The sequence below is a fragment of the Diachasma alloeum genome, unplaced genomic scaffold (genome assembly GCF_001412515.2).
Source record: "Diachasma alloeum isolate Michigan unplaced genomic scaffold, Dall2.0 Dall_scaffold_11508, whole genome shotgun sequence".
In the NCBI taxonomy this organism is placed as follows: Eukaryota; Metazoa; Arthropoda; class Insecta; order Hymenoptera; family Braconidae; genus Diachasma; species Diachasma alloeum.
Window position 1 is genome coordinate 22,067 of NW_021682666.1, and position 24,754 is coordinate 46,820.

The window sequence follows — 24,754 nt, forward strand, 5'->3', positions numbered from 1 at the left end:
TTCAACAATTCTGAGTGAAAAGCATCAAGTTATTGGGATAGATTATTCTGCGTCTAGGAATTGAAAATCGCGCGTCCGGAAATTCAAAGTAGGTTAGATTTTCGTGATCAGAAAATAGACGATGATATTCAATGATTTTTCACTGAAAATTCGATTTTGGTGATTGAAAAAATTACGAATCACCTTTGTAAACAGTAATCATGTGGTACATACCTTGTTTATTCATCCGAAAAGCATTGTTTTTTTCACATTCTCTGTATCGCGTTGGCTAACTACTGACAGCGCCACTGGGGTCCATCACTGCACCTCACGACGATTTATTTTTTTCTTCTTTAAATGTCGATCAATAGCAAAAGAAAAATCATAAGATAATTCTGCACGAGTGATATTATTGGAAGGTTAAATAATCACTAGTTTTCATTCGATTATTTATAGAATATTGTAGTTGAAAGTTTATAGAATATTGTATTGAATATGGTAGTTGAAATCGTCCAGTAATTGACCCCCATGCAGCAATTGGCCTGCTCACCCTACACTGTTAGAAAATTACACTTTAAATTTCAAGTAGCCCAGTGGCTTGGCGCAGCGGGTAAGTTCCTTGCCTCATATGTGCAAGGTTCCGAGTTCAAAACCCGGCCGGATAGAATGGTGAGATCTAACGATTTAAAGTCCTGATCATCATTGCAACATACCCCGACCGGGTCGAAGCGATGTAAAATAACGATGAAAAAAAAATTCAAGTGAAAAAACTTGAAATTTTTAACAACGATAAAGTAACATGAAATTTCTGTAGAATTCTTCATTGACAAATCAGTTAATTTCTTGAATATTCAAGTAATTCTCGATTTTCAGAACCATACGGCACTGAAAAACCTTGATAATGTTGAAAATTCAGGCAATAACTTCTCTGAATTTTCAATCTGTTGAAAATTCAATTATGTTTGATGTTCAATTTCCACGATGAATTTGAAAATTCAAGCTTTCATTGAAAAACCAATGGTTTTTTAATATGAAAAATCAAGTTTTCTTGAATTTTCAAGATGAATGAGGAATTTAGTGAACGTTTTCAATTGAAATTAAATTCAAACTCACAACATTTGAAATTCAGATGACATTGCGACTGAAATTTCAAAACAAAATTTAACAGTGTACACTGAGAGAAAAACAGTAGATTTCTCAAACAAGTCTTACATATGCACGCAAGAACAAGTACAAGTAAGAAATGTAATTTCTAGCACTACTTCTTCATTATTCGATGCTCCCATACGTATTTTGCTCCCGGCAAATGTTCGTTTTATACGAAACGAGGAATAGTAGTTTGTCGTTTCAGCTATTCAATAATCACAAACAAAAAATGAATTCCTAAATGAAATAATAATAATGATATGACAACAATCTTATAACTTAGGGACAAAATATTCCTTGATATACTCCCCTCTATAAAAGATATTTTTATCCTGAAAAGCCACCGTTTTGAATGAATGTTCCGCCTTTTCAGCCAAATATTTCATTGTTGTTGGAAACAGAGCAATTATTCATGTTTGAGACTTTCAAATTTAATCTAATTTATTAATTTTAAACTAACTAATTTAATAATTAATTAAACATTTTTTAACCAACGATTTTGTTGGCCCAAACAAGATTTGTATGAGAACTTGTTCGTTTTTCTCTCAGTGTAACGTTTTTTATTTTAGTACCCAACGGTTCTTATTATAAGAACTCAAAGTACTAGATTCCAGAATCAAAACATGTTCAAATGAGAGAAAATGTATCTTGATCCAAGTACCATGGATTTTTCATTTTAGTAAAAATGATTGGGACGTAAAATTTTTTTCTCTGATTTTTAAAGAAAATGTTCTCAGAATAAATGCCAATTTCACTGAAATTTAGAAAGTTTTGCTCTTTAGATTCCAATATTACTCAGTACTAAAATCTGAGATTGTTGCTGGCAAACAAAATTTTTTTTACCTGCGTTGGTTTCTTCCGCATGAAACGTTTCTACGTTTCTAAAAACGTTTGACCCTTTGGATCAATCAGCTTGTTTCTTTTTTTTGATCCCTAGAAACTTTCGATCCTTTTTATAACTCCACCTGACGGATCCTTAAGGCCGTTTGACCCTTTAGAACCCTTTTTTCCACTTTGCCCCACTGCCCTTTGCTCATCCATAATTGAATGATTTTGGAATGAATTCGGGCGTTACGCTTGTTTGTTATACATGTGAGTCATAATAAACGTATCTCTCATTTCCGGACATGTTCGATCTTTTTTGATCATTTGAAAGTTTAACATTTATTTGGAGATACGTTGATCTATTCCAAAAAAATTGAAAATGACTATTTCGATGATTTTTCCACTACCGAGCATATGTAGCGCATTTTTTAGAGATACGTTATTTTACTTCTGGAAATAAACGTTTTTGGTGGTTACGTGACTCTGTTACTAAGCTGTCGATATGCAACTGTTCAAAACAAATACTATTTTTATTAATGTTTCTACATGTTATTGTGATTTTAAAATTTACGGACATTTTCAAACATACATCTGCGTAGTTTCTCTCTCCGCCTCTCATCATTGAAGAGAAAACAACCCTCTTCGAGTGAAATAAGGGGACACAGTTGTGAGAGAAAGAGAGAGGGGGGAAATCTGTGGGAACGTGTCGAATGAAAAGGAAAAGAGCCAAAGTAGACTAAAGGGAAACATTCAGATACTGGGAAAGATGGTATTGCCATTTGTTAAGGAACCCCACGAGTAATAAAATATTGCATAATGGCGGGTACGTACTCGATATGGATGAAATTTTATCTCCAATTTTAGGGGAAGGTAACCAAGAGTGTTAAAAGTGTGTGAAAAAAAAATTTCAATGTTTGGAGGGAGGAGATTGCACACACGTGATATAATTTAGTCGTGTGCTTGACGTGTGCATTTTTTTTATCATGATTTTGTGGGTCGACAGGTGAATTCTGTGGAGTCGTGGGAATTTTTACCAAACTGATTTTGTTTATTTGATTTGATTGGCTTTGAATGATTGGTAGAAAACCTTGATAGTTCAATAAGTTATTTGGAACTTTTTATTTTGCATCAGAGGCTCGGAGGAAACGGAACCTTTCGTTGATCTTTAATCCTAGTTATCCCGAGTGTTGATGCACAGAATGAGCAATGCGATGATCTGCTGAAAAGCCACCACTATTGCAAAAATGTGCTTCACACCATCTAGCATTTTTTGGCGATCAGGTATTCAACACTGAACGTGCACTTGAAAATTCCACTACACCCCATTTTGTCCAAGAGAATGGTCCAATCTGAAATTACACAAACGAATTGAATTAATCGATAGATCAATCATTTTTATTTGTTTCCGCAATTTCATTGCATTTTGGTAATTTTTTTTATAGATTCTTAGGTTCGAATTTCGATAACGAAATGTAATTATGTTTGTTATCAGTGAGAACTTCCCCCTACAATCGTGAAAAGTTAACCGATTAGTCACCATATACTTTCCCATGGTACGATAATCGTGTGAGCGTGTGCTACAACCAATTCCTGTGTGAATTCCATTCTCTTTATCCCCACCTCCATTGCCCCTCGTTGAATCGAACCCTCCCTTTGTCCACACTTCTCCATGTGTATCCAAGCCACCACCGATCGCTTCAATTGGGATTGGCCGTGTAGGAGTGATTTCACGGTGGCGCCCTTATCAACTACACCATAAACCCACTCGCCAGCGTCATCGAAGCTTTCGCACTCCTTTCAAGAACTCGAGCCAATCTTATCTAATCCACTGGTGATTCGGTCACGTGTTGCTTTATTATTTTATATTGAATGTTTGGTGAAGTAATAATTCATTATACCCTGAATGAATAACTTCGTGAATAGGGGTTTATGTTGAGAATGGGTTTGCAACTAATCTTATTCATCAAATGAATTTTTCAAGATGAAGGAAAAATTGCAAAAAAAAGTAGCAAGTTTTCGGTTGAATGTTATTTTATATTTGATTCTGTCTTTTATTTTGGAATAATCATGGAAGATCAGTAATCCTTACATTTGCCAATATACAGATTGTTTTTAAGGGAGAAGAATTGAATACAAATACAAGAAATGGTCTGGCCGCATTTTTTTTTCATCAATCGAATTATTCGTCCCAAATTGTTGAGAATCTGATCTTCCTAGGGGAAAAAAGTACATTTCTATAAACCAAAATAAAAATCTACCATTCTGAAGAAAGTGATAAAAGTAATGGGGGAAAAAGTGGCCGCTTGTTGACCGAGTGCAACGGGATTCATCCCCTCAACAATGATCGTTCACTCCACGACACGCGTTCCCACGAACTCGTGTGTACACCCCTCCCCATTACCCCACTCTCCGCACTTACCAGTCTATACTCCGTCCACCCATCGATGAAGAAAGAATTTCACATATCCAACGTACCCCATATACTATCCCCACTCCCATCACTGTAACCCGGGGACCACCACGTGGCGAGCGTACGGCATTTCTCCTTCCTATGGCCCTCCTGGACACGGGATAGGTCGTGTGTCGTGCTCGTCCTCCCGCACACGACATACGTTCGCCGCCACGCGACCCGTCTACACGCATCGGAAGCTGCACTGGCCTCACTTGCATTTCTCATTTTTGCATTAACTTCAGTTTTTGAAAGTGTTTGAATTATCCCGACGGAGTTCAAGAGACAGTTCAAAGTTATTATCAACTTTTGGTTTTCAAATACCGGAATTAAGTGATTGGAATTATTTGGAATTTTTACCAAGCAACCTTCTAAAAATTTTGAATGAGTGATGGTATAGTTTTTTCGAGTGCATTGAAGTGAACTTATAATTATTGCGAGCCAAAATGTGGCGTGTAGTGGTAGCTAGATCTGACGAAAACAGTACGTTACTATCTTCGGAGATAACGACCCCAGTAGGTCAAACCCACTTATCAAGTATCCCCGGTCCACCTACAAGCCACCACTATTATCCTGGCTACCCGCCACCCCCTCACCATGGTTCGTATCAACCCCAACACCCTGACGTCCGTCATCACGAGATGCGACCCGATTTGAGGCCCGAGTTGAGACATCAAGAGATGCATAATCGTCAAGAACTTGGACACCAGGAGATGCACAGACCCGAGATAAGAAATGAGGGAGGGATGAGGACAGAGATGAGGCATGACATGGGTCAACATCAGGATATGAATGGCATGAGACAGACTCATGAATTAACGGAGTTAAGGCCGAGTCATGAATTGCCAGAGTTGAAAATTGATGGACCTGAATTGAGGCCAAGGGATTCACAGAATCAGGGACATCAGAGGAGTCTCAAGAGGACTATCGGAAGTGATTCTGATTGTGACGATGTCTTCTCGGAAGAAAGTGGAAAAGAACCGTAAGTGTTTCGTTCAAATGCAGCGAAATCTGTCAAAATAAATTTGAATAATTTAAATATTTTTCAGTGCAAGCAGAATTAGATGAATTTCCTTAAGAATGTTTTATCTATTTCTATAGGGACATAAAAAAAGTGTTTTGTTTGGTTTAATTCGATTACATTGAATTGTTTCCCCATTTTTAATATTGTTTCAAATAGAACAATCATTTCAGTCTCATAATTAATTCACGAGAGAAAGACAGAAATCTCAGTCATGAATATTCAAAATCTTTCATGATTTCAACTCGTTCTATTTATTCCTGTAATCAACTGACCATTGTAATGGTGTCCAACAATCGGAGACTAACAATAACGTCTAGACTGATATTTAATCCGCGAGAAACAATGATAGCATAATTTCAATTGATTTCAGATGCAATTCACCTGGTGGCGATTCGTGCCAACATGCATCGCGAAAAAGACGAAGGGGAATGATTGAAAAAAAGCGGAGGGATAGAATTAACGCGTCTTTGGGGGAGCTGAGGAGGCTGGTACCAGCAGCAGCAAGGGATCCGCACTCTGGGAAACTCGAGAAGGCGGAAATTCTGCAGCTAACTGTTGAACATCTCCGCACCCTTAGGAACAAAGGTAGACATTTTTAAATCTCATTGGTTATGTAACAGATTTGAGCCGCTATACAGGATGTTGCATGTGTAGATGAAATTGAATGCGGATTTGGGATTTTCAATGGACATGTATTAGGACGGATGTGAATTTTTCGGAGAAATATTTACGGAAGTTTCACGCTTTTCACTCTACCGCTTGGATATTTGTGGTGCCACCGGAAAACACCTGTTGACTATACAGCGTTGAGTCACAGAGGGATGAGGGGGTAACAGTATTAATCCGGTAACTGTATTAACATCTGGTGTTTTTGGGAAAATTAAATCAGGACCGAAAGAGAACGCTCGGAGAGTTTAGCCCTCTTTTGTGAATATATTATAGTGACGGCGTTAACGTAAATGAATACTAACGCCCTTCAGTAGTGCTACCTCATTCCACAATAGAAAGTTAATGTACGAATTGCTTTGATTTATACTTGATGGATTTGACTTTACGAGAGAATGGAAATGTAAAATATACCAAATGGAATGATACAATTTTTTCAACTAAATTAATCAACTTGGTGAATAATTTGAATTTCAATCTTTATGATGATAATAACTACTACATACCCTGGAAATTTTCCACCCGTATGAAAACAATTTTGACGCAAAAGTTGATGAAATGAAATTTAATAATTGACATCATGAGTTTTTGGTTGAAAAAATCATGATTTGTAAAAAATAAATATCAAATATTTCACTCATAAAATTTGAGTTAATGGACTCCGTTCCGTATTTTCTCTCACGTGATCCGTTTTCAATATCCTCCCCGTCATCACTTGGGAGTCCTTTAAAGGAACACGTAGTAAGGCAGGTGCTTGGCGCATAGCCACCCCGAGATCCTGTGGGAAGCACGGAGGAAGTCAACAACTCTTCCGAATGGCGTTCCCACGATTGACTGAATCCCTACCACTGTGCCACTGCAGCATGGTGGGAATGGTGGGGGAACAAACTCCCCTGTTATACTCATAACATACTACTGAAACGATCCGAAAAATGTACTAGGTGCCCATTGGATGGCATCGGGCAGATGTAGAACACTGTGGGAAATACTGATCTTATAGTTTACTCATTTGTGTACTCAATATCATCGTTTTCTTCATTTGACAAATGAGAAAACTCTCTCAACTCGAAGAAACAAATCAACGAACTCTAGAACAAACAATAAATCAATAAAATTTCACATTTAAAAATAGTAAGATTTTTCTCATTAGAAACAATTTCAAATAGTTACTAGAAAATTCATAAAAATTTGCAAAGAAAATGGAATAGGAAGACAAAAATGAGAATAATTTTCTCGCAATGGATCAATTAGCAATGAGTTAGCATTGTTAGAAAAACATTAAAAAATAATCAAAAAATGTGATAGCATTTTTCCAAATGTTGAAGAAATCGTAAACAAATAAATGAATAAAAATAGTTTTCAGCAGACTGCTTACATGAAAAAAAATTAAAGGATTTGGCACCAGTCGATTCATTGCCGACGAATGGAGGACAGGTAGCGTGGGAAACATTTGGACCCCTTGGACCCCTCCTTGGACCCCTCCATTAGTGTGCGTGTATATTTATAGAAAACGTCCCCACAATACTCCACGCACACCATACGACCAACAAATCTACCAATATCCTACAATATTAGACGATTCCCCTTTGCGCATATTTTCTGTGTATGCGCATAGGCTCAAGGGAATTGGGGAGATCAGTGTCGTGGCCTGGTAAATGCCAAATCTAATTTCATTACGAGCATTGCATTTGATATATTTTTTATATTTCACTGAGTTTCCTCTTTTTTTTCTATAACACCACCCCTTTCTCCCATGGCAATCATGATTTATATCCCCGAATCCCGGTCTCTAGAGAGGTTTGTTCAATCAAATTGAATTCAAATGCTACTTTTTCGACTGCCAATCTTTCGTTTAATTGAATCATTTTCATCACGCCGTGACGAAAAGTGAACTTTTCGGCACGCTCCGCGTGCCTAAAAGTCCAATTTCCGCCACATTGTGATGAAAAATATTGTTCGTAACTCCACCCTTGACATTCAAGTTAATCTAATTATCAATCATTCCAATTAGCTTGTCAGTTCTTAGCACTTATCTCCGACAAATAACTTCCGATTCAATTCATAATAAATCATTACGTATGATTTATTATGAAAATATATATTGAAAATATGCACTGATGTATTTAATGCATACACGGGGTTCGTTTCTTATGTGTGGCTAGAAATCCGCTTTGGAATTCGCGTGCATTTCCTCCAAACATTGATGCGCCAGCTTTGACACTGCCATTTTGTGGTACTTCCCCGTAACCTTGTACTAATCAGCTGATGTAATGCCCAATTATATTCCATTAATTGAAATCCAATGCGAAATAATTGATTATCCCCATGAAATCCGCCATATTTGATTAATGACCCATCTTCTTTATTAAATAGGATTATATAGGACTAGCGCTGCCGCGGTTGCGCGAGCGTCCGCAACGTTGATGCCTTTTCATTATGCCTTTTCTGGTTTTTTCCTTTTGTTTCTTCCAAAAATTAATTATTTATCATTGGCTTATTAAACTGAGTGGTAAGATTAATGGACACAATGTTTATCGATTCATCGCCTATTCAATTTCAATATTTCAATAAGTGATTCACTAATTCTGAACTTCTGTGCTCACTGAATGATGTTCTAAGTATAATTATAATCAACATTCTATTCAGAGTGCGCAAACAATAATTATTAAAATTACACATTTACAAAAGCATTTAATTATTTTTGCTGGAAAAATTATATGACCGATTCTGATGCTCCTTTACTCATTCGGAGTATTTTCTCCTCATTCATATTCTTTTACACAACTTTATTCGATGATGCCATGAACTTGAAACTTTGATGAATCTGAAATTTTTTCAAATTCTCCATGAAATCCCGAAATCCTTGTGAATTTTGCTTGAAAGACTTGGAAATTTTTGTAAAATTATGTTTTCAGATTTTTCAAATTATAATCTTCTTTCCCATTTGAATCAATTAGAATGCAGTAGTTGGGGCCACGTGACTACTTCGCATTAGTTTTATTTGGAAGGTTCCGCCTTTTCCTCTCAATTGTTCTCTCACGGTTATTCAAAAACTCTCTAATACCTAAGAGATTCTGAAAATTTTTCCTAATTTCCGAAAAACTCGTGGATTTTTTCGATTTTTTCAGAAAATCTCATAATTGTTTTAAATTCTCTGGAAAACGCCCGAATCATTTTACATTCGGAAAAAACCGACAATTCTCTGATTTTTGATGAAACCTGTAAACTTCCTTAACCCTCCTGAACTGGCTAGATCTCTTACGTCTCACTTGCACTGCAGTGGCGCCCTATAGGTTGAGTAGTTGGTGGCGGCGCGCCGCTCTACCCGCCAGTTCAGGAGGGTTAAGGTTCCTATAATTCATTCTCTATCCATCCTATTGAATGTGGATTTTGTGAAGAAGTTGAAACACATCGTCACTAATTTCCAGAAATTTTCTCTTAATGAGCATTCGTTAGGAATACGATCTACTGTAAAATTTTCATATTCCTATTGGTCTTAAGTTGAGACTCTTAACAGTTTCGACTTTGCATTGTTATGTCAGTCAAGCTGAAAGGCTCCTTTTCCATATTTGCTAGGGCCGCCGTGGCCGCGACGCTGATGCCCTTTCCTTATGTCTTTTTTCATTTATGTCCTTGTGTTTCTTTCAAAAATGAATGATTCATGATTGTCCAATTATACTGAGTGTTAAGATTCATGGAAATAATGTTTATCGATTGACCGCCTGTTCAATGTCAATATTTCAATAAGTGATTCACTAATTCTGAATTCCTGTACTCTTTAAATGAGGTTCTAACTATAATAATGATCAAAATTCGATTCAGAGTACAAAACAATACCTATTAAATTTCTTACAACTCAAAATTTTTTAGTTTTTGCTGTTCCCTTTACTCTCCTTTGCACCTTTACAACAGCATTCAACTATTTTTCTGGAAAAATTATAAGGCCGATTCTGATGCTCTTCGGCTAATTCGGAGTATTTTCTCGTCATTCAGAATTTTTCTTACAATTTTATTAGATATTATAGGACTTGCAACTTGAATCATGCATCTGAAATTTTTTTAAATTTTCCAGAAAATTCCGAAATTCTTGTGAATTTTTTTTGGAGAATGTTTGTGAAATTGTTGAGAAAATCCGATAATTTCTCGAATTTTTCAAATTATGTTCCTCGTCAATCAATCGGAGTGCAATTGTTGGGAGCTCGTAACTCCTTCACATCAGTTTTATTTGGAAAATTTCACCTTTTCCAATCAATTGTTCTCCCATTATTTATTCAAAAATTCTCTAACATTTGAGAGATACCCGAAATTTCCACTAATTTTCGAAGAATTCAGTTTTCACGAATTTTCGATTTTCTCGAATTTTTTCAGACTATCTCATAATTGTTTTGAATTCTCCGGAAAACTGCTGTATCATCTTACATCCGGAAAAAACTGGCAATTCTCTGAATATCGTCATCTCATGTTTCCAGTACAAAATTGAATAGAAAAACTTGAAATGACAGTGTGAATTCTGCTCCATCCTTTTCCGTGAACCTCAAATTCATGTTAATGATTCACAGGATATGACACAAATATCGTCATTCTTGTTCTCTAAAATTTTTTAATTCGGATATTATTATTATTTTTTCAAAGTGAAACAATTGATCATGGTTTTCATTGTGTCGCATTCAAATTCAATAATCTCATAATTCTAGCTATTGATTCTAACCAACTTTGGAGAAAACCTTACTAAACGCAACATTAAGAAAGTTAAATAATTCTATTTTCGATTTGGACAATTATAATTGCTTCAGCATTCGAAACTATCGAGTAATTAGGTACAGAATATTCATATGTTGAATCAGAATTTAAGTAACTCGAGAGATTTTATCTTCATGCTGTTAAAAATGTTGCATTGCAGTAAATGTTCAGTAGTAATACCACGATACCTCCAAAATGATCGGATATTTCCGGATTATTTTGTTGCGTAGCAACGAGAGCGAGAAGTTTTGCAGATTTTTGTGCAAAACTTATCCCGATCGTTGATATGCAGGAAAACATGACGGAAATGTCCGATTAATTTTGGAGGTCGAGTGGTATTCGACTGATTATTTTTGGTAATCGGATCCTTCCCGAACTGATTCGTTTTGACTTTCTTTATGACTTTCTTTCACTCCACAGGATAATATTTGACAGTTATTGGGTTAGAGAAACAATTGCAGAGCTAGATGGAAATTATCAAAAGCTACAGGGAAATTATCCACAGCTCGGGGAAAAAAACCGCTGTAATTTTAATTGGGAAATATTTCATGTTATTGAATACTGAACTTTGATTGGCGCAGGGAAGGCCAGATCCGATTACCAAAAATAATCAGTGAAATTTTAAAATTCTTGACTTTTCCGTCTCAAACTCCTAACGATAAATATTAAACTGTCCTCAAAATTTGAATTGTTTTTTCAAGAGTATAACTGCTATTTACTCATAATTATGAGGGAATATTTAAAAAATAGGGAAAAAATAGAAAGTCGTCTTTTTGAAGTAGACTAATGGAATGATTGAAAAATTGCAATTTTTGGAGAGCATGACTCTTTTTTATAAATGATTCAATCATAATCAGTTTTTCACTGAAAAAATAATTTTTCCTGAATTGTAACGAATTTTTCTGCTCCCAGAATCGCACCAAAAATCAATTTTATGTGAAAAAAACTATATTTTCGGAAGCTTGAACCATTCTATTCTTCATTCCTAAGAAGGGAATATCGAAAAAAACCAAGTCTTTATGGAATTTTGTTCGAAAGTCGCTAATTATGCATTCTTTATTTTCGAGCTTTTCCTAGCAAATTCAATTAATAATTTAGATGATTGAAAATCTTTGAATGAAAAGTATTCTATTTTTATTCCATGCAGTAAATTCAATATTCTTTGATTTTTTGATCATTATTCTTTGATTTTTTTAACGTAATGATATCATTACACAAAGTCTCTAAATCCAAAATTCGAATAAAAAAATTAAAATCAAATTATTTTTGGAAATTACGAATTTGGTCTGAATGGTCTAGAAAAATATGGGATTCATTTTACTTTTGTATGAAAATAGTGAAATTGCTCTATTTTGACATTTAATAATTGCTGCTTCCGACTGGAAGCATTGTATTTTTGAAATTAGAAAATTCTAATTTTTATAACAGGATAACTACTTGTGGCCTCAGAAGCTTGAATATGCTATTTTGAGACCATGTCCGGACGATGTCCGGACGTGTGTGTGTGTGTGTGTGTGTGCGTATGCGACCGATCGTTTTTCGACGATAACTGAAACAATAATCGTTTAAATGAATGTAATTATGATTTAAAATATTCTTCCCAATGCCATCTTGACCAATTTCGACCATGAGATTGATTGCATTATCTGTTGGTGAAAAAAATTATTTTAAAACCAATATTTTTAGGGCAATGTTGACGGCCAACATTGACGCAATGTCAACAAATTGAATAAATCATTGAATTCGATTTAAAATGCATTGTTATAGAAATCCCATGCGGAAGCGATTTACTAATTTAGGAGCAAAAATATATTGACTATGTTGTGACGAAAGCAATTTACCACTTCTATTTTATTCCACTCCTGACATTCAAGTTCACATAATAATCAATCATTCCAACTCCCTTTCAATTTTCAACATTCATCACCAAAATGCAATTTTCCATTCCCCTCATTATACACAAATCCATAAGTAGAAAATATGCATTGATGCACTGATGTATTTAATGTATACACGATGTTTGTTTCTTAATTTAGGTTACAATTCCGTTTTGTAATCAACGCGCACTTTTTTAAATAGCGCCGTCGGGGCCGCATTGCTCAATTTCATGGAAGTTCTTATGAGAATGCGTCTTTCGCTTTCATTGGGGTAAAATGGGTATTTTCTCACCTCATTCGATTTCTTAGGGGTAAAATGGGTATTTACTAACCACATACGATTTCATTGGGGCAAAATGGGTTTTTCTAGTTCTCATACGCTTTAATTGGGGCAAAATAGGTTTTTCGTGAACTCATACGATTTCTTAGGGGCTAAATGGGTATTTTCTGACCTCATACGATTTCATGGAGGCAAAATGGGTATTCTGTGAACTTTTACGATTTCATTGGGGCAAAATGGGTATTCTGTGAACGTTTACGATTTCATTGGGGTAAAATGGGTATTTACTGACCTCTTACGATTTCATGGGGGCAAAATAGATTTTTCGTGAACTCTTACGATTTCATGGGGGTAAAATGGATTGCGTATAGAATTTATATAGGATTTTCGCATATGATATTCGGATATTTTGATACGGATATTTTTAATACAAATTATTTCTATACGATTTCTATAGGTTTGATCCTATACGACACACTACCTCATGTATATAAACATTTCATATGGAGATGCACCATTTCTCTACGTTTTTCTCTAGAGCGTTTACATATCTTTCATACGAAAACAAAAAATTACGTCAAAATTTATGTGTAGAAATAAATCGTATAGAAAATATTCCTATACAAATATCCGATCATCATGTACGTAAATTCTATCGGGTTTTATACGCAATCCGTGAAGAAAATTTTTATAAGATTAATAAGTTATTTCTTCAGAAATCTTCCAAAATGTTCAGAAGTTCTCCGTAAAAAGTTTTGAAGAAATTGTATCCGAAAGATAGGTTGAGATGTCTGAAAATCATCTAAAAAGTTGAAATTTACAATTCCCTCAGAAAATGTTATATAACCTTTTGCCTGTAATTTGTGAAACATTTACAAAATATATGCAAATGGTTCCAATAAAGGTACCTCTAAGTTATGCTGAAACAGCTCAGAATAAATTGAAACGTAAATATTTGCTATTCCCTCCGGTATTTTTTATACGAGGTATTAGTTCCTATTTGTAGGAAATAGAACTGATTCCATGGAAAAGCGTGGAAATATGGAGGAACATCTCCGTACACAGAGAGAAAAAAAAAATAAAAATTACCCTTCTGGTAGGATAAAAGTGTACTGAAAGTTATTTCTATGCTAAATTCTGATAAAAATTAATTATCAAAAAATAAAATTTATAATAAATAAAATAAATTTTACCCTTCCGCAGGATAACTTTTTGAAAGAAGCGGCAAATTCATCATTCATTTGGTGAATTTTATGTTGACATGAATAAATAATCTCCCTACGAAGGATAAAGATTATCATTACCCGGTCAATTATTGAAAACCGTGAGATAATTTTTACCCTTCCAAAGAATAACTTCTACCTCGATAAAGTAGAAATCCCGTGCTTCGGCCCCGGTTGGTAATTCTCCAGTTCCTGTATTAACGTAACCAGTGCGTCGATCAACAAGTGCAACGTATTATTCGATGATTACAATACGAGATACGACCTATTATACGTAATATATGAAAGTATTAATAAAGTGATAATAATCAACTCGTCCAAGCTGTTCAGGTGGGGCACAAACTTAATTATTGAGGTAAGTAAACGTTGATGAAATAATTTTAAAATGATTTGGAACATGTGGTTTGCATTGTCTTACTTCAAAATGTGATTATTTTTTTTTTATTTTTATCCATCTTTCGACGTTTCCCTCATATGTTTCGTAGTGTCCGAACGTATCCTGATAAGCCATTCTAAATTATTAACAACAATTTAAACAATTTCCATCAATTGAAGGCGTTCATTCATATGCCTCTTTGATGTCATAATAAGTACATCTTCCATTGCACCAAAATCCCACATCCAGAACTCTTGATTAACCTAACTTTTTTTTTAAATAACTTTTTAACTTTCGCTTGTTGGTTCTTCGGAATTTCTTTCAGATTGTGCTCTTGATGGCAAGGGTATTTTACATTAGATCTTAAACTATTCCGCATGAAGATAGAATTCCAAATAATCGACGTGAATGTGCAGTGACCTTCGATGATGTAACTCGATTTCAGTGACATCAAACTCTCGAGTTATAATGGTATCTGATTTCAAATTCGACATTTTTATCCATTGTCCGTTTATCTCGATAATGGGCAATGTTATGAGAAAATGTCAGAAGACCTTTTTTGTGGGGGAAGAAATTCTCATCAAAAAAGGTCTTTTGATATTTTCTTCTAATATCGCTCATTATCTAAAATTTAACGAGATGAAAAAAATCCAAGTAAAAAATTATTGAATTCATGCCAACAGTGATAGGCATTTATCTCGGTACTGAGTCATTTTGGAAAAAAATATCAGAAGACCTTTTTTACAGGGTAGGAAATTCCCAACGAAAAAGGTTTTTTGACATTTTCTCCCAACATCGCTTGTTATCGAGATAATCGGAAATTTAACGAGATGAAAAAAATCCAAATAAAAAAATCATGGAATCCATGCGGACAGTGAGGCGCATTCATCTCGGTAATGAGTCATTTTGGGAGGAAATCTCAGAAAATCTTTTTTGTAGTTGAAAGAATTTGGTACCAAAAATGTCTCTCAACATTCCCTCCTAAAATCACTCAATGGCGAGATAATTCGACATTTTACAACATGTAAGGAACTGACGTTTGACTCGGTACCACTTGACTACTAAAATAAAACTCACACATCATATTCTTATTTCTCATTTTCATTTTTCAGGGTGATCCCGGGTACCTGATACACCCAAAGGGAGATGTATTGTCAAGAAATGGTTCTGAGATTTATGCACAATAAATTTTTATATAATGCTATTAAGATTCTTCATTTTTCATTCCCTACCCACTCTTCTTTCAGATTTATCTATCGTTGGATCAGATGATCCAAGAACTAAAATACAAATTGATTAATCAATCACCACGAAATGTATCAACTGACAATAAAACTATATAAACGGAAACATTCAAAATCATTTTCAAAAACTACATTTTGGAGTAAATTATTTACATCATCATTTCTTTGAGAGTTTTCGTAATTTTCTCAAGGTTTTTTGTCGTAAATGAGTTCATAACGATCATTATTACATATTTTATGAATTTGGTCATCAAAAGTTGGGATTAAACGTTTTGGAAATGTGAAAGTATTTCATTTCCATTTTGGAGCACTTTTTTCTCTGAATAATTTATTGCCAATGTGAGGACGTCTTTGGGCTCGTCGTCAGCGTACTGGCCCTATAAATCAAAGCGTCCCAGTAGCGCATGTTCGAGTCCCGGTGATGAAAGATTTTTTCATCGTCGGAAAACGAACCCAGTGCATGTGGAGTTAGTTATGTGGAGTTAGATATAAGTTAGCTTAGAGGCAAGTGCGGGTAGGGAATTAGGCTGGGGTACCGCGTAGGTACTGGGACGGGTAGGTAAAAGACCACAACGGTCATACCATCTGGCACCACCCAATTTTTACTGCCAATGTTTAGAGGAATATTTACAAGGCAATTAATACCTCCTCCGAGGACGACAAACAATAATCCGTCAAGAGAGATTGACAAAACTGTGATGAATACAACGATAAACCAAATGATTTGGCTGGAAGGCACCCCACTGATACATAACCCCAAAGAAATCCCGAAGAATATCCCCCACTCTTCTCTCAAACTTGAAGTAGAACATTTATGAGAGATAAATGAATTAGAACAATGAAAATACTTATTCTGCAAATTCAAAATTGATATAGAAAAGTATTCCACTCCAATCCGAAAATCAATTCGAAAGAATATTCAAAAACATGAAAACTAAATTGAATTAATGTACTTGATTACTGTCACGCCATTGGGCTTTCACTTTTTATGGAGTAGATGATAAAAATTATCATGAGCGTGAGGATAGCAAATTTCGTGTCACCTCTGCATCATAACTTTTATGTGTTTAGGCTGGAATCAATGGCTGAACCCAGAAGACAGCTGTAGCACCATAAGAAAAAAAAAAACTAGGTGAGGTTAGTATAATTTTTACCCTTCCGTTGGGTAACTTTTATACGGATATTTAGAAAAACTCAGGATTTTCGATAATTTTTATTCTCTGACACTGATAATTCTTATCCGGATAAGGATAAATATCATTCAACTATGTCAGTCAAAATTTATCCACTCGAAGGATATTTATTGAATCGTGAACTTTTCCTACAGAATTACCCTTCCAGAAGCATAATTTTTATCTAGATTTGAGCATAATTTTTATCCAACTTTTCTCTCCGTGTAGAACCGCCAAAATAACGACACCATTCCTTGGCAGTCCTGTAATGCCGTACGTTTTTCTATTAAAATTATTCATATAATAATAACAGAATATAATAATAACAGAATATAATAATTTCGATAATAATTGTCGACTTGGAAAAAAATGAATAATTAATACACAGAAGCATTGGAGAGGACGTCTTTGGGCTCGTCGTCAGCGTGCTGGCCCTATAAACCAAAGCGTCCCAGTAGCGCAGGTTCGAGTCCCGGTGATGAAAGATTTTTTCATCGCCGGAAAAACGAACCCAGTGCATGTGGAGTTAGTTATGTGGAGTTAGATATAAGTTAGCTTAGAGGCAAGTGCGGGTAGGGAATTAGGCTGGGGTACCGCGTAGGTACTGGGACGGGTAGGTAAAAGACCACAACGGTCATACCATCTGGCACCACCCAATTTTTTTTACACAGAAGCATTGTGACCTAGACGAAAATTACGAAAAAGATTCATAATGATATTATTAAAAGAAAAATATAAAAGACTTACCTGTCTGGTAGGATATGTCCCCTAAATCCGTTATTTCCTCAACGAATCACAGTTGCAACGGATCAGTATGTAGTACAGGGATGAAGTTATCAAATCTCTATACGATGTAGTTTTGAAGATAGCCGTGGTCCAAATCGTGATGATATGCATGTGATATCGAATTTATGTGATGAGTTTTATTAAGTTTTATTAAGTTTTATTAAGTTCACAGAATACCGATCTTGTCGCTATGGAATCGTAGAAGTACACGAAACACCCATTCTACCCCTATAAAAGCGTAAGACTTCACGAAAAACCTATTTTACCCCCATGAAATCGTAGGAGTACACAAAACACCCATTTTGCCCCAATGAAATTGTAAAAGTTCACAGAATACCCATTTTGCCCCAACAAAATCGTAGTGGTTCAGAAAAGACCCATTTTACCCCGAAAAAATCGAATGACGTCAGAAAATATCCATTTTGCCCTTATGATATCGTATAATTCAATGTGCTTGAGATATCGCCCTAATTGATTGTCTTAAACTAAATACTATTTTGAATTTATCTATACAATTCTAACTCGAAAACTCTTCTTTACCCCAAAAACCATACTCCGTGGCGTCACTACCGGATGGCGCCCTCTCGTCTCAATCTTTTCATCAACACAAACTGTCATTTTTTTTTTCTAATCTCGATACTCGACAGTTGTTTGCATTGATAATCAATATTTTTATTTTCGATTAAAAAAAGTCGATACCTCGCAATTTCGAGATATGATCTTCTCCTTTAGTATAATTGATTATAAAAAAATATATATACTATATATATACTATATAGTAGCGCCACCCCAAGGGGTTGTTGATGCCCCTTTCTTTATGTCGTTTTTCCTAGGTAGGTGGAAAAAATGACCGAAAATGAACGGTCATTTTGTCGTTTACCACACACGATGAGTGTTACTACACATCGGCTATTTTTTCGTACATTCGTTTTCCTACCAGATCGAATATTTCTTTTTTCAATTAATTTTTCATAATCATTCTCATTGCAAATTGTAATAAATGACTCGCTGATATGTTAATTGCTATGCTCACTGAATAATATTTCAATCATAATTACTATCTAATTCCTTCTCAAACATAACCCAGAGTACTCTAGTAAAAGTGCGTGCCAACACAGTTATAAATTGTGTCAATTACTCTATTTTCCTTTGACCTAAACGGTTTGGACAATTATAATGTTTACTCGATAATTCAATTAATCTGTTGTTTATATCATCAATATAATTCCGTGCTTAGAATATCATCACAGCATATTTTGAGTTCCAAATTATGAATTAAAACTTTAATTGATAGTTTGACTTCCGACCCATCCTTTCCACCAAACTTCCCATTCGTTGTTGGCCAATTCTATCAATATTCTGAACGGGACGCTCACTACATCACACAGCGCCTAGATACATGAGCATGATTCCCTGTTCCTCCGCACCCCTCACACTGATAGGGGTTGGTAGTATTTTTCGTTCAAAAGTAGTTTCGATTTAGTAGTAAAAAAAAATTATGTATGATTTTTCCGAACACAAATTTAAAAAAATAGTGTGCGTAACACGTGTGAAAAGGAAAAATCTTAAACTTGTGTGTTTACTATGTTATTATGTCATCAGGCGATAAAAGTATTATCTGGCGAATGTGGCATTATAATCCGAGCCGAAGGCGAAGATTATAATCACATTCGCCAGATAATGCTTTTATCGCCGTGACATACGATATTTCATGTAGTTGGGCTCGAAAACCGCGATCTAACCGAGCGAAGCGAGGTTAAAATCGCGGTTTTTTCAGGCCTAATGACATAAAATATTTTTCGGGACAGTCGTAAGACACTCGCAGCCTCGCGATAGACTCGACTAGCCAAACCGAGGGCTCTTCGGCTGGGCTGGTGCCCCCTTCGTTTGGCTCATCTCGTCTATCGCTCGGCTGTGCGTGTCCTACAGCTGTCCCTAGAAACTTTACTCGTATTAACATTCCGCTTTTTTCACACTTGTAATAAAATATACTATTTTCTAAGGATGCAAAGAATAAATCTATAGGAATCAATGCGGAAATGGTTTTTGTTGGGACTTTCATGGAAGACCAAAAAGAATCTATCCTCTTTCTTTTTTCTTCATCAGATTCTAAGAGATTGACATGATAATCTCCATGAAAATTCTTTGTCAGCCTACTGAAGTTTGATTAAATCAATTTTTACGCTGATGTTTTAGGTCCAGAGGGCTATGACAGTACAAAATTAGCGATGGATTATCACGCAGTGGGCTGGGGTGAATGTGCCGCCGAAGTGGGCCGTTATCTGGTTACAATGGAGGGTCTTGATGAGCGAGATCCACTCAGATTGAGATTATTGTCACACTTGCAGAGTTTTCATAGAGAGCATCCACCTAGCAATGCCCCGATTGCATCCCAGACTTCGTCACTAACATCAACATCGGCAGCTACAAGTTATGATGGATCAGGTATGCCATCAAGTGGAGGCAGTGTAGGACCCATTCTTGGTGGTGGCGCTCTGGGCTGGGGACAGTATCCAACGCAGTATCCCCAGCAGCAGCATGGGAAGCCTTATCGTCCTTGGGGTGCAGAACTAGCGTATTGAAAAAGGAAAATAAAGGATAAATAAAGTTAAACAAATGGACATTTAAAGAATTGAAGAAGAAAGTACGATAGTTCAGTATTGAAAATAACTAATTGGATAAGATTAACTGTTAAATGAATGGGTTTATAAAAAAAATGAAAATCTCTTTCTTCAGGTGGGCAAATTTCACAATTTTTGCAAGTGTAGTCTAGCACAAATTGAAAAACGTTTGGGCCTATTGTAATATTCATTTTCAGTTATTAACTGCGATGATGAATTTAGCTACTGCTTGGGAAAACCTCTTAAACCCATACATTTTTTAGTGATAGGCCATAGTTGAAAAGTATTACTGAAAGAGATTCTTTGAATTATTCCTCTGAGTATTGATCTTTGTCAAGATGAATCAATAATTAGTAATGCAATTTTTGGAGACAAATAATTGCTTAATGACTCCCCTGCAAAATTGAGTAACAGAATGAAAACGAGAATTAAGCCCATAGTAAAAAATTTTCGGCATTTGGACTAAATGTGAAATTCTGAATAGGCCAAAATCAGGTCGGGCGTGGTCAAATATATCTGGATTGTTGACGGGGATGAAAACATAGAAATGAAAGTAAAGAAAAAACTCAGGAACAAAACAAAAAATTCTAATTTGAGTGAGAATATACATAGTCATAAATAAGTATCATCAAGCGTGAAGAAGAATTAAAATTCAAAAAATTATTTATTTGAAAAATCAGAAAGAGCAGTTGACTCTGTTTGTATAGTGTAAATAGGGAAAATTGTATATAATAATACGGAATCGATTGCTCTCTCTTGGAACCCTTCCTTTACCTAATCTTCCTGTATATTTATTGAAGTATATGAGATAAGATTTGTAAGTTTCATTGAAGTGCCATTTGACATATCTAGATCCATGTGTGAAAGAATATTTTTGCAATATGAATTTTTAATAAAAATATTGCGTTTAAGTAGATTGGAAATTTATTCTCTTTTAGTTTGGTCCTTCCCAAAGGTGTTTTTATATAGTAAAACCCTACTTATCTTTTTCATGCTTTATGGACCCCTTTTCGCTTGTTATTCATGAGCGCTGGAGTTCACATTTTTCTGTTTTTTTGCCAATTTTAGTAGTTTTGAAGGGAATAATCATTTCATAAAAATTGGAAAGAGTTATTTCCGCACAAGGGAGAAAGAAAACCGGTTCTAATTATCGAAGTTTACTTCTCTACCCTTCGACAACCAATTTGTAGTGGATTTTCGGCTGCACGTGACCATTGTTCCCTTTTTATTTCTTGAAAAAAATGGTTGCTAGAATACGATCGATACGCGGGGGAACATGTTTTGTGCGTTGTTGGTTGGAGATGTAGAAACTTGAGAATTATTGGAATCATTTAGTTTGATGAATCATTTGTGCCAACAAAATGCTTTCTATCGATCACTCATTTCTTGATCTAATTTTGACTCTTTTTAGAGTCAAAAAATTCTTCACGTTTAGATTCCATAATGAACGTGTTGCAAGCCTAACGCAATGCGTATTTGACAATGATCATTCCACTGTGTCTCGATTATTCTTAATATTGTCAGTGTTGAATCATCTTTGCGAGGCGACCATTGTAGAATATACAACAACAAATTTTATATAATTGACATTTAATTGCTATTAGTATTTTATCGTGGAATGATGAGGGGTACAAGCACGGAAAGAGAATATTAAATCTCGTATTCTAGATTACCAATTCGGTAATATTAAATATTCGGTATTAAATATTACCGATTTGGTGATATACAATATCTCTGAAATGGGAATAAAATTACCAACTCGGAACAAGTATGACCAATATTTGTTTTGATTAGGTGAAATTTTTTTTTCTTTAACGAATATTACGGAGATGACTTGTTTTTGCTCCCGAATAGAAACCTTGTATTTGACTGATTTTTCAGTTTTCTAATTTTGATCGCAAATGCTCTAGAATGTTATGAAACGTGAAGAAATGATGTTTTTAGAGTCATATCGGTATGTATTGTAACATGATAGAATATCATGTACTGTTCCTCGCTGGAACTGCCCGCGGTTCATTGGGGGGAAAATTAGTATTTCAACCCCAGCGAGGAGTCGGATCATCCAAGGCCACTTTTACAATTTTCTTTTTTTTTGACATTATTGGCTTCCAGATGGATGCCGCGTTTGGTTTCAGCGTTGCGCCGACGTTTCGCAAACATTGCAGTCTGCATCTTCAGGGCTATGAGCTCCGATTCTGAGCTTCTTCTTCTTCTTCTAATCCTAATAGCTTTATCCTCTCACTCTTGTAGAGGCAAGTGCCAATAGCTCTCTAGTAACTGTTTCTCTTTCGTCATAGATTGACTGCTGAAAACCCCTTTAGAGGGCAGCACCAATTCCATTCAAAATTTGGTCTTCTTTCTTCTCAACTCCTTCCTTAATAAGTTAATTCTCAGACAAAACAGATGCAACATGGGTAACAATATTTATGATATGGACAATCACACTTAGATGAAAAATAAATTAAATTTTGACTTGATAGATTTCTAGCAATTCTGATATGATTTTAATAACTTTAAAATGATCTTCTAAAAAGATTTTTTGAATATTATCGTTCGGATTGATACCAAGATCTCTCGAATCAGAAATTAGTTTACCTCTGTTGATTGAATAATGTTCACATTCACAAATAACATGATCTAGGTCTATAAACATAGCACCGCAAATACAAATAGGGTTATCAATAATATTTTTCCTATACAAATGACTGTGTAAAAGCATATGATTCGATTTAATTCTATTTTCCTTTGTAATCGTACTTTTTGTCATTTTTGATTTTAAAAATCATTGTTTGTTATAAGAAAAGTCTTTAACATTTTCAAAGAAAAAAATACCTATTCCTTTCGATTTACTCTGATAACGCAGAAAAACATTGGAGTCTTGGACTAAATGCTTTTTCAAATCATGTTCTAATTCTTTCCAGTAAATTTTATTATCATTATAAAATTCTACTTCCTCTCCCGCTTGATTGGCTAATCTATCTGCACTTTCGTTTATGGTAATACCCTTGTGTGCTGGAATGTACATTAATTTAACTTCAATATTCTCACTTCCCAACTCATGTATCTTATTTTTAATTTAAACAATCTCAGCATAAGCGTTAGGATCGAGAAATTTTGGCCCCAATTATTTTATTGTAGTCAACGAATCTGAACAAATCAAATTAAGATTATAGGAAGATATAAGATTATATCTTCAATCATTTTCAAAACTTCCAAAATGGCGACTACTTCAGCATAGTAACTTGAACATGGACTTGGTAGTTTTATTTTCAACTTCCCGATCTATAGGGAAGTTATTGTAATGATCCCGAAAATCGAAAGTGGAAATTTTACGATATCTCCACATTTCATGACCCCTAGAATTTTTCTATGACGTTTTCAAAGACATGTCTGTGTGAGTGTGTGTGTGTGCGTGTTTTTTTTTTATGGAGGTTTAGGAAAATCTTCAAAAGATTCTGGTAAAGTGATGTTAAAAACCAGATCTGGGATTCTTACCCAGTAAAAACTCTGTTTTCCTCTTTTTTACCTGTAATCGTCCATGCCCATTGCCCTCGCGGCACCACCGTTAAGTATTACTTCGCGAGAGGGGTCTCAGCTATTTGCTCTTCCTTGTTATTCTACCTAATGTACGTCCCCCTACCCTACTAAAATGTTGTACGTGGGTAGGAGGTTCCAATAGATTTCTCACCTATACAACATCCTTGCGCTTCCGTTCCTCACTCCTGAGCTCCTTCATGAACTTAGCCGTGAACTCGGTCGTTGCGTCCCATGCTGCCTGCGATGGCAGCATTGCTTCTACCACATTCTCGGGGGACATTTCCCTTCCGAGGTCCGACTCGCAAGTATTCCGGATGTCACTGAAACGGGGGCATGCGCAGAAGACGTGCTCCGCGTTCTCATCCACTCCTGTGCAGGTCGGGAACTCCGGGGAATCTTCATGTCTGAATTTATGGAGATATTCCCGGAAGCATCCGTGCCCTGAAAGCATTTGACAAAGACAGTAATTGACTTCTCCATGAGTTCGACTTACCCAGACAGCTACTTGTGGGATCAGATGATGGGTCCATCTACCCTTGGTCGAGTCGGCCCATTTCTGCTGCCATTAGCTTAAGCTGTTTCGCTTCTCTTCCGTCGCCAGTTCTTCGAAACTGAGCGTTTCCGATCTCTTCCACCGGTACAGAGATTTTCGCTCCTCAGCTAGTACCTCTATGGGTGGCATCCCCGCAATGACACATACGGCATCCGCAGAGACTGTGCGATATGCACTCGCAGCCCTGAGGGCACTTATTCGGTAGATTGGTGCAATCTTCCGCTGTACTTCCTTTAACTGAAGTGCATCGCCCCAG

At 35.7% G+C, this 24,754-nt stretch overlaps 1 protein-coding gene and 1 long non-coding RNA gene across 2 annotated transcripts; both read left to right on the forward strand.

The window, feature by feature from the left end:
- The first annotated feature begins 4,845 nt into the window (after window positions 1-4,845).
- Window positions 4,846-21,252, forward strand: LOC107046992 (hairy/enhancer-of-split related with YRPW motif protein). The gene is made up of 3 exons (XM_015269720.2): window positions 4,846-5,381; window positions 5,794-6,008; window positions 19,984-21,252. The coding sequence occupies exons 1-3, from the start codon at window positions 4,846-4,848 to the stop codon at window positions 20,367-20,369; spliced, it is 1,137 nt and encodes a 378-aa protein (XP_015125206.2). The 3' UTR covers window positions 20,370-21,252.
- LOC107046993 lies at window positions 14,424-15,793 on the forward strand. Its single transcript, XR_001461625.2, has 3 exons — window positions 14,424-14,564; window positions 14,911-15,056; window positions 15,698-15,793. It is a non-coding gene; the product is annotated as an uncharacterized LOC107046993 (long non-coding RNA).
- Window positions 21,253-24,754: the final 3,502 nt, after the last annotated feature.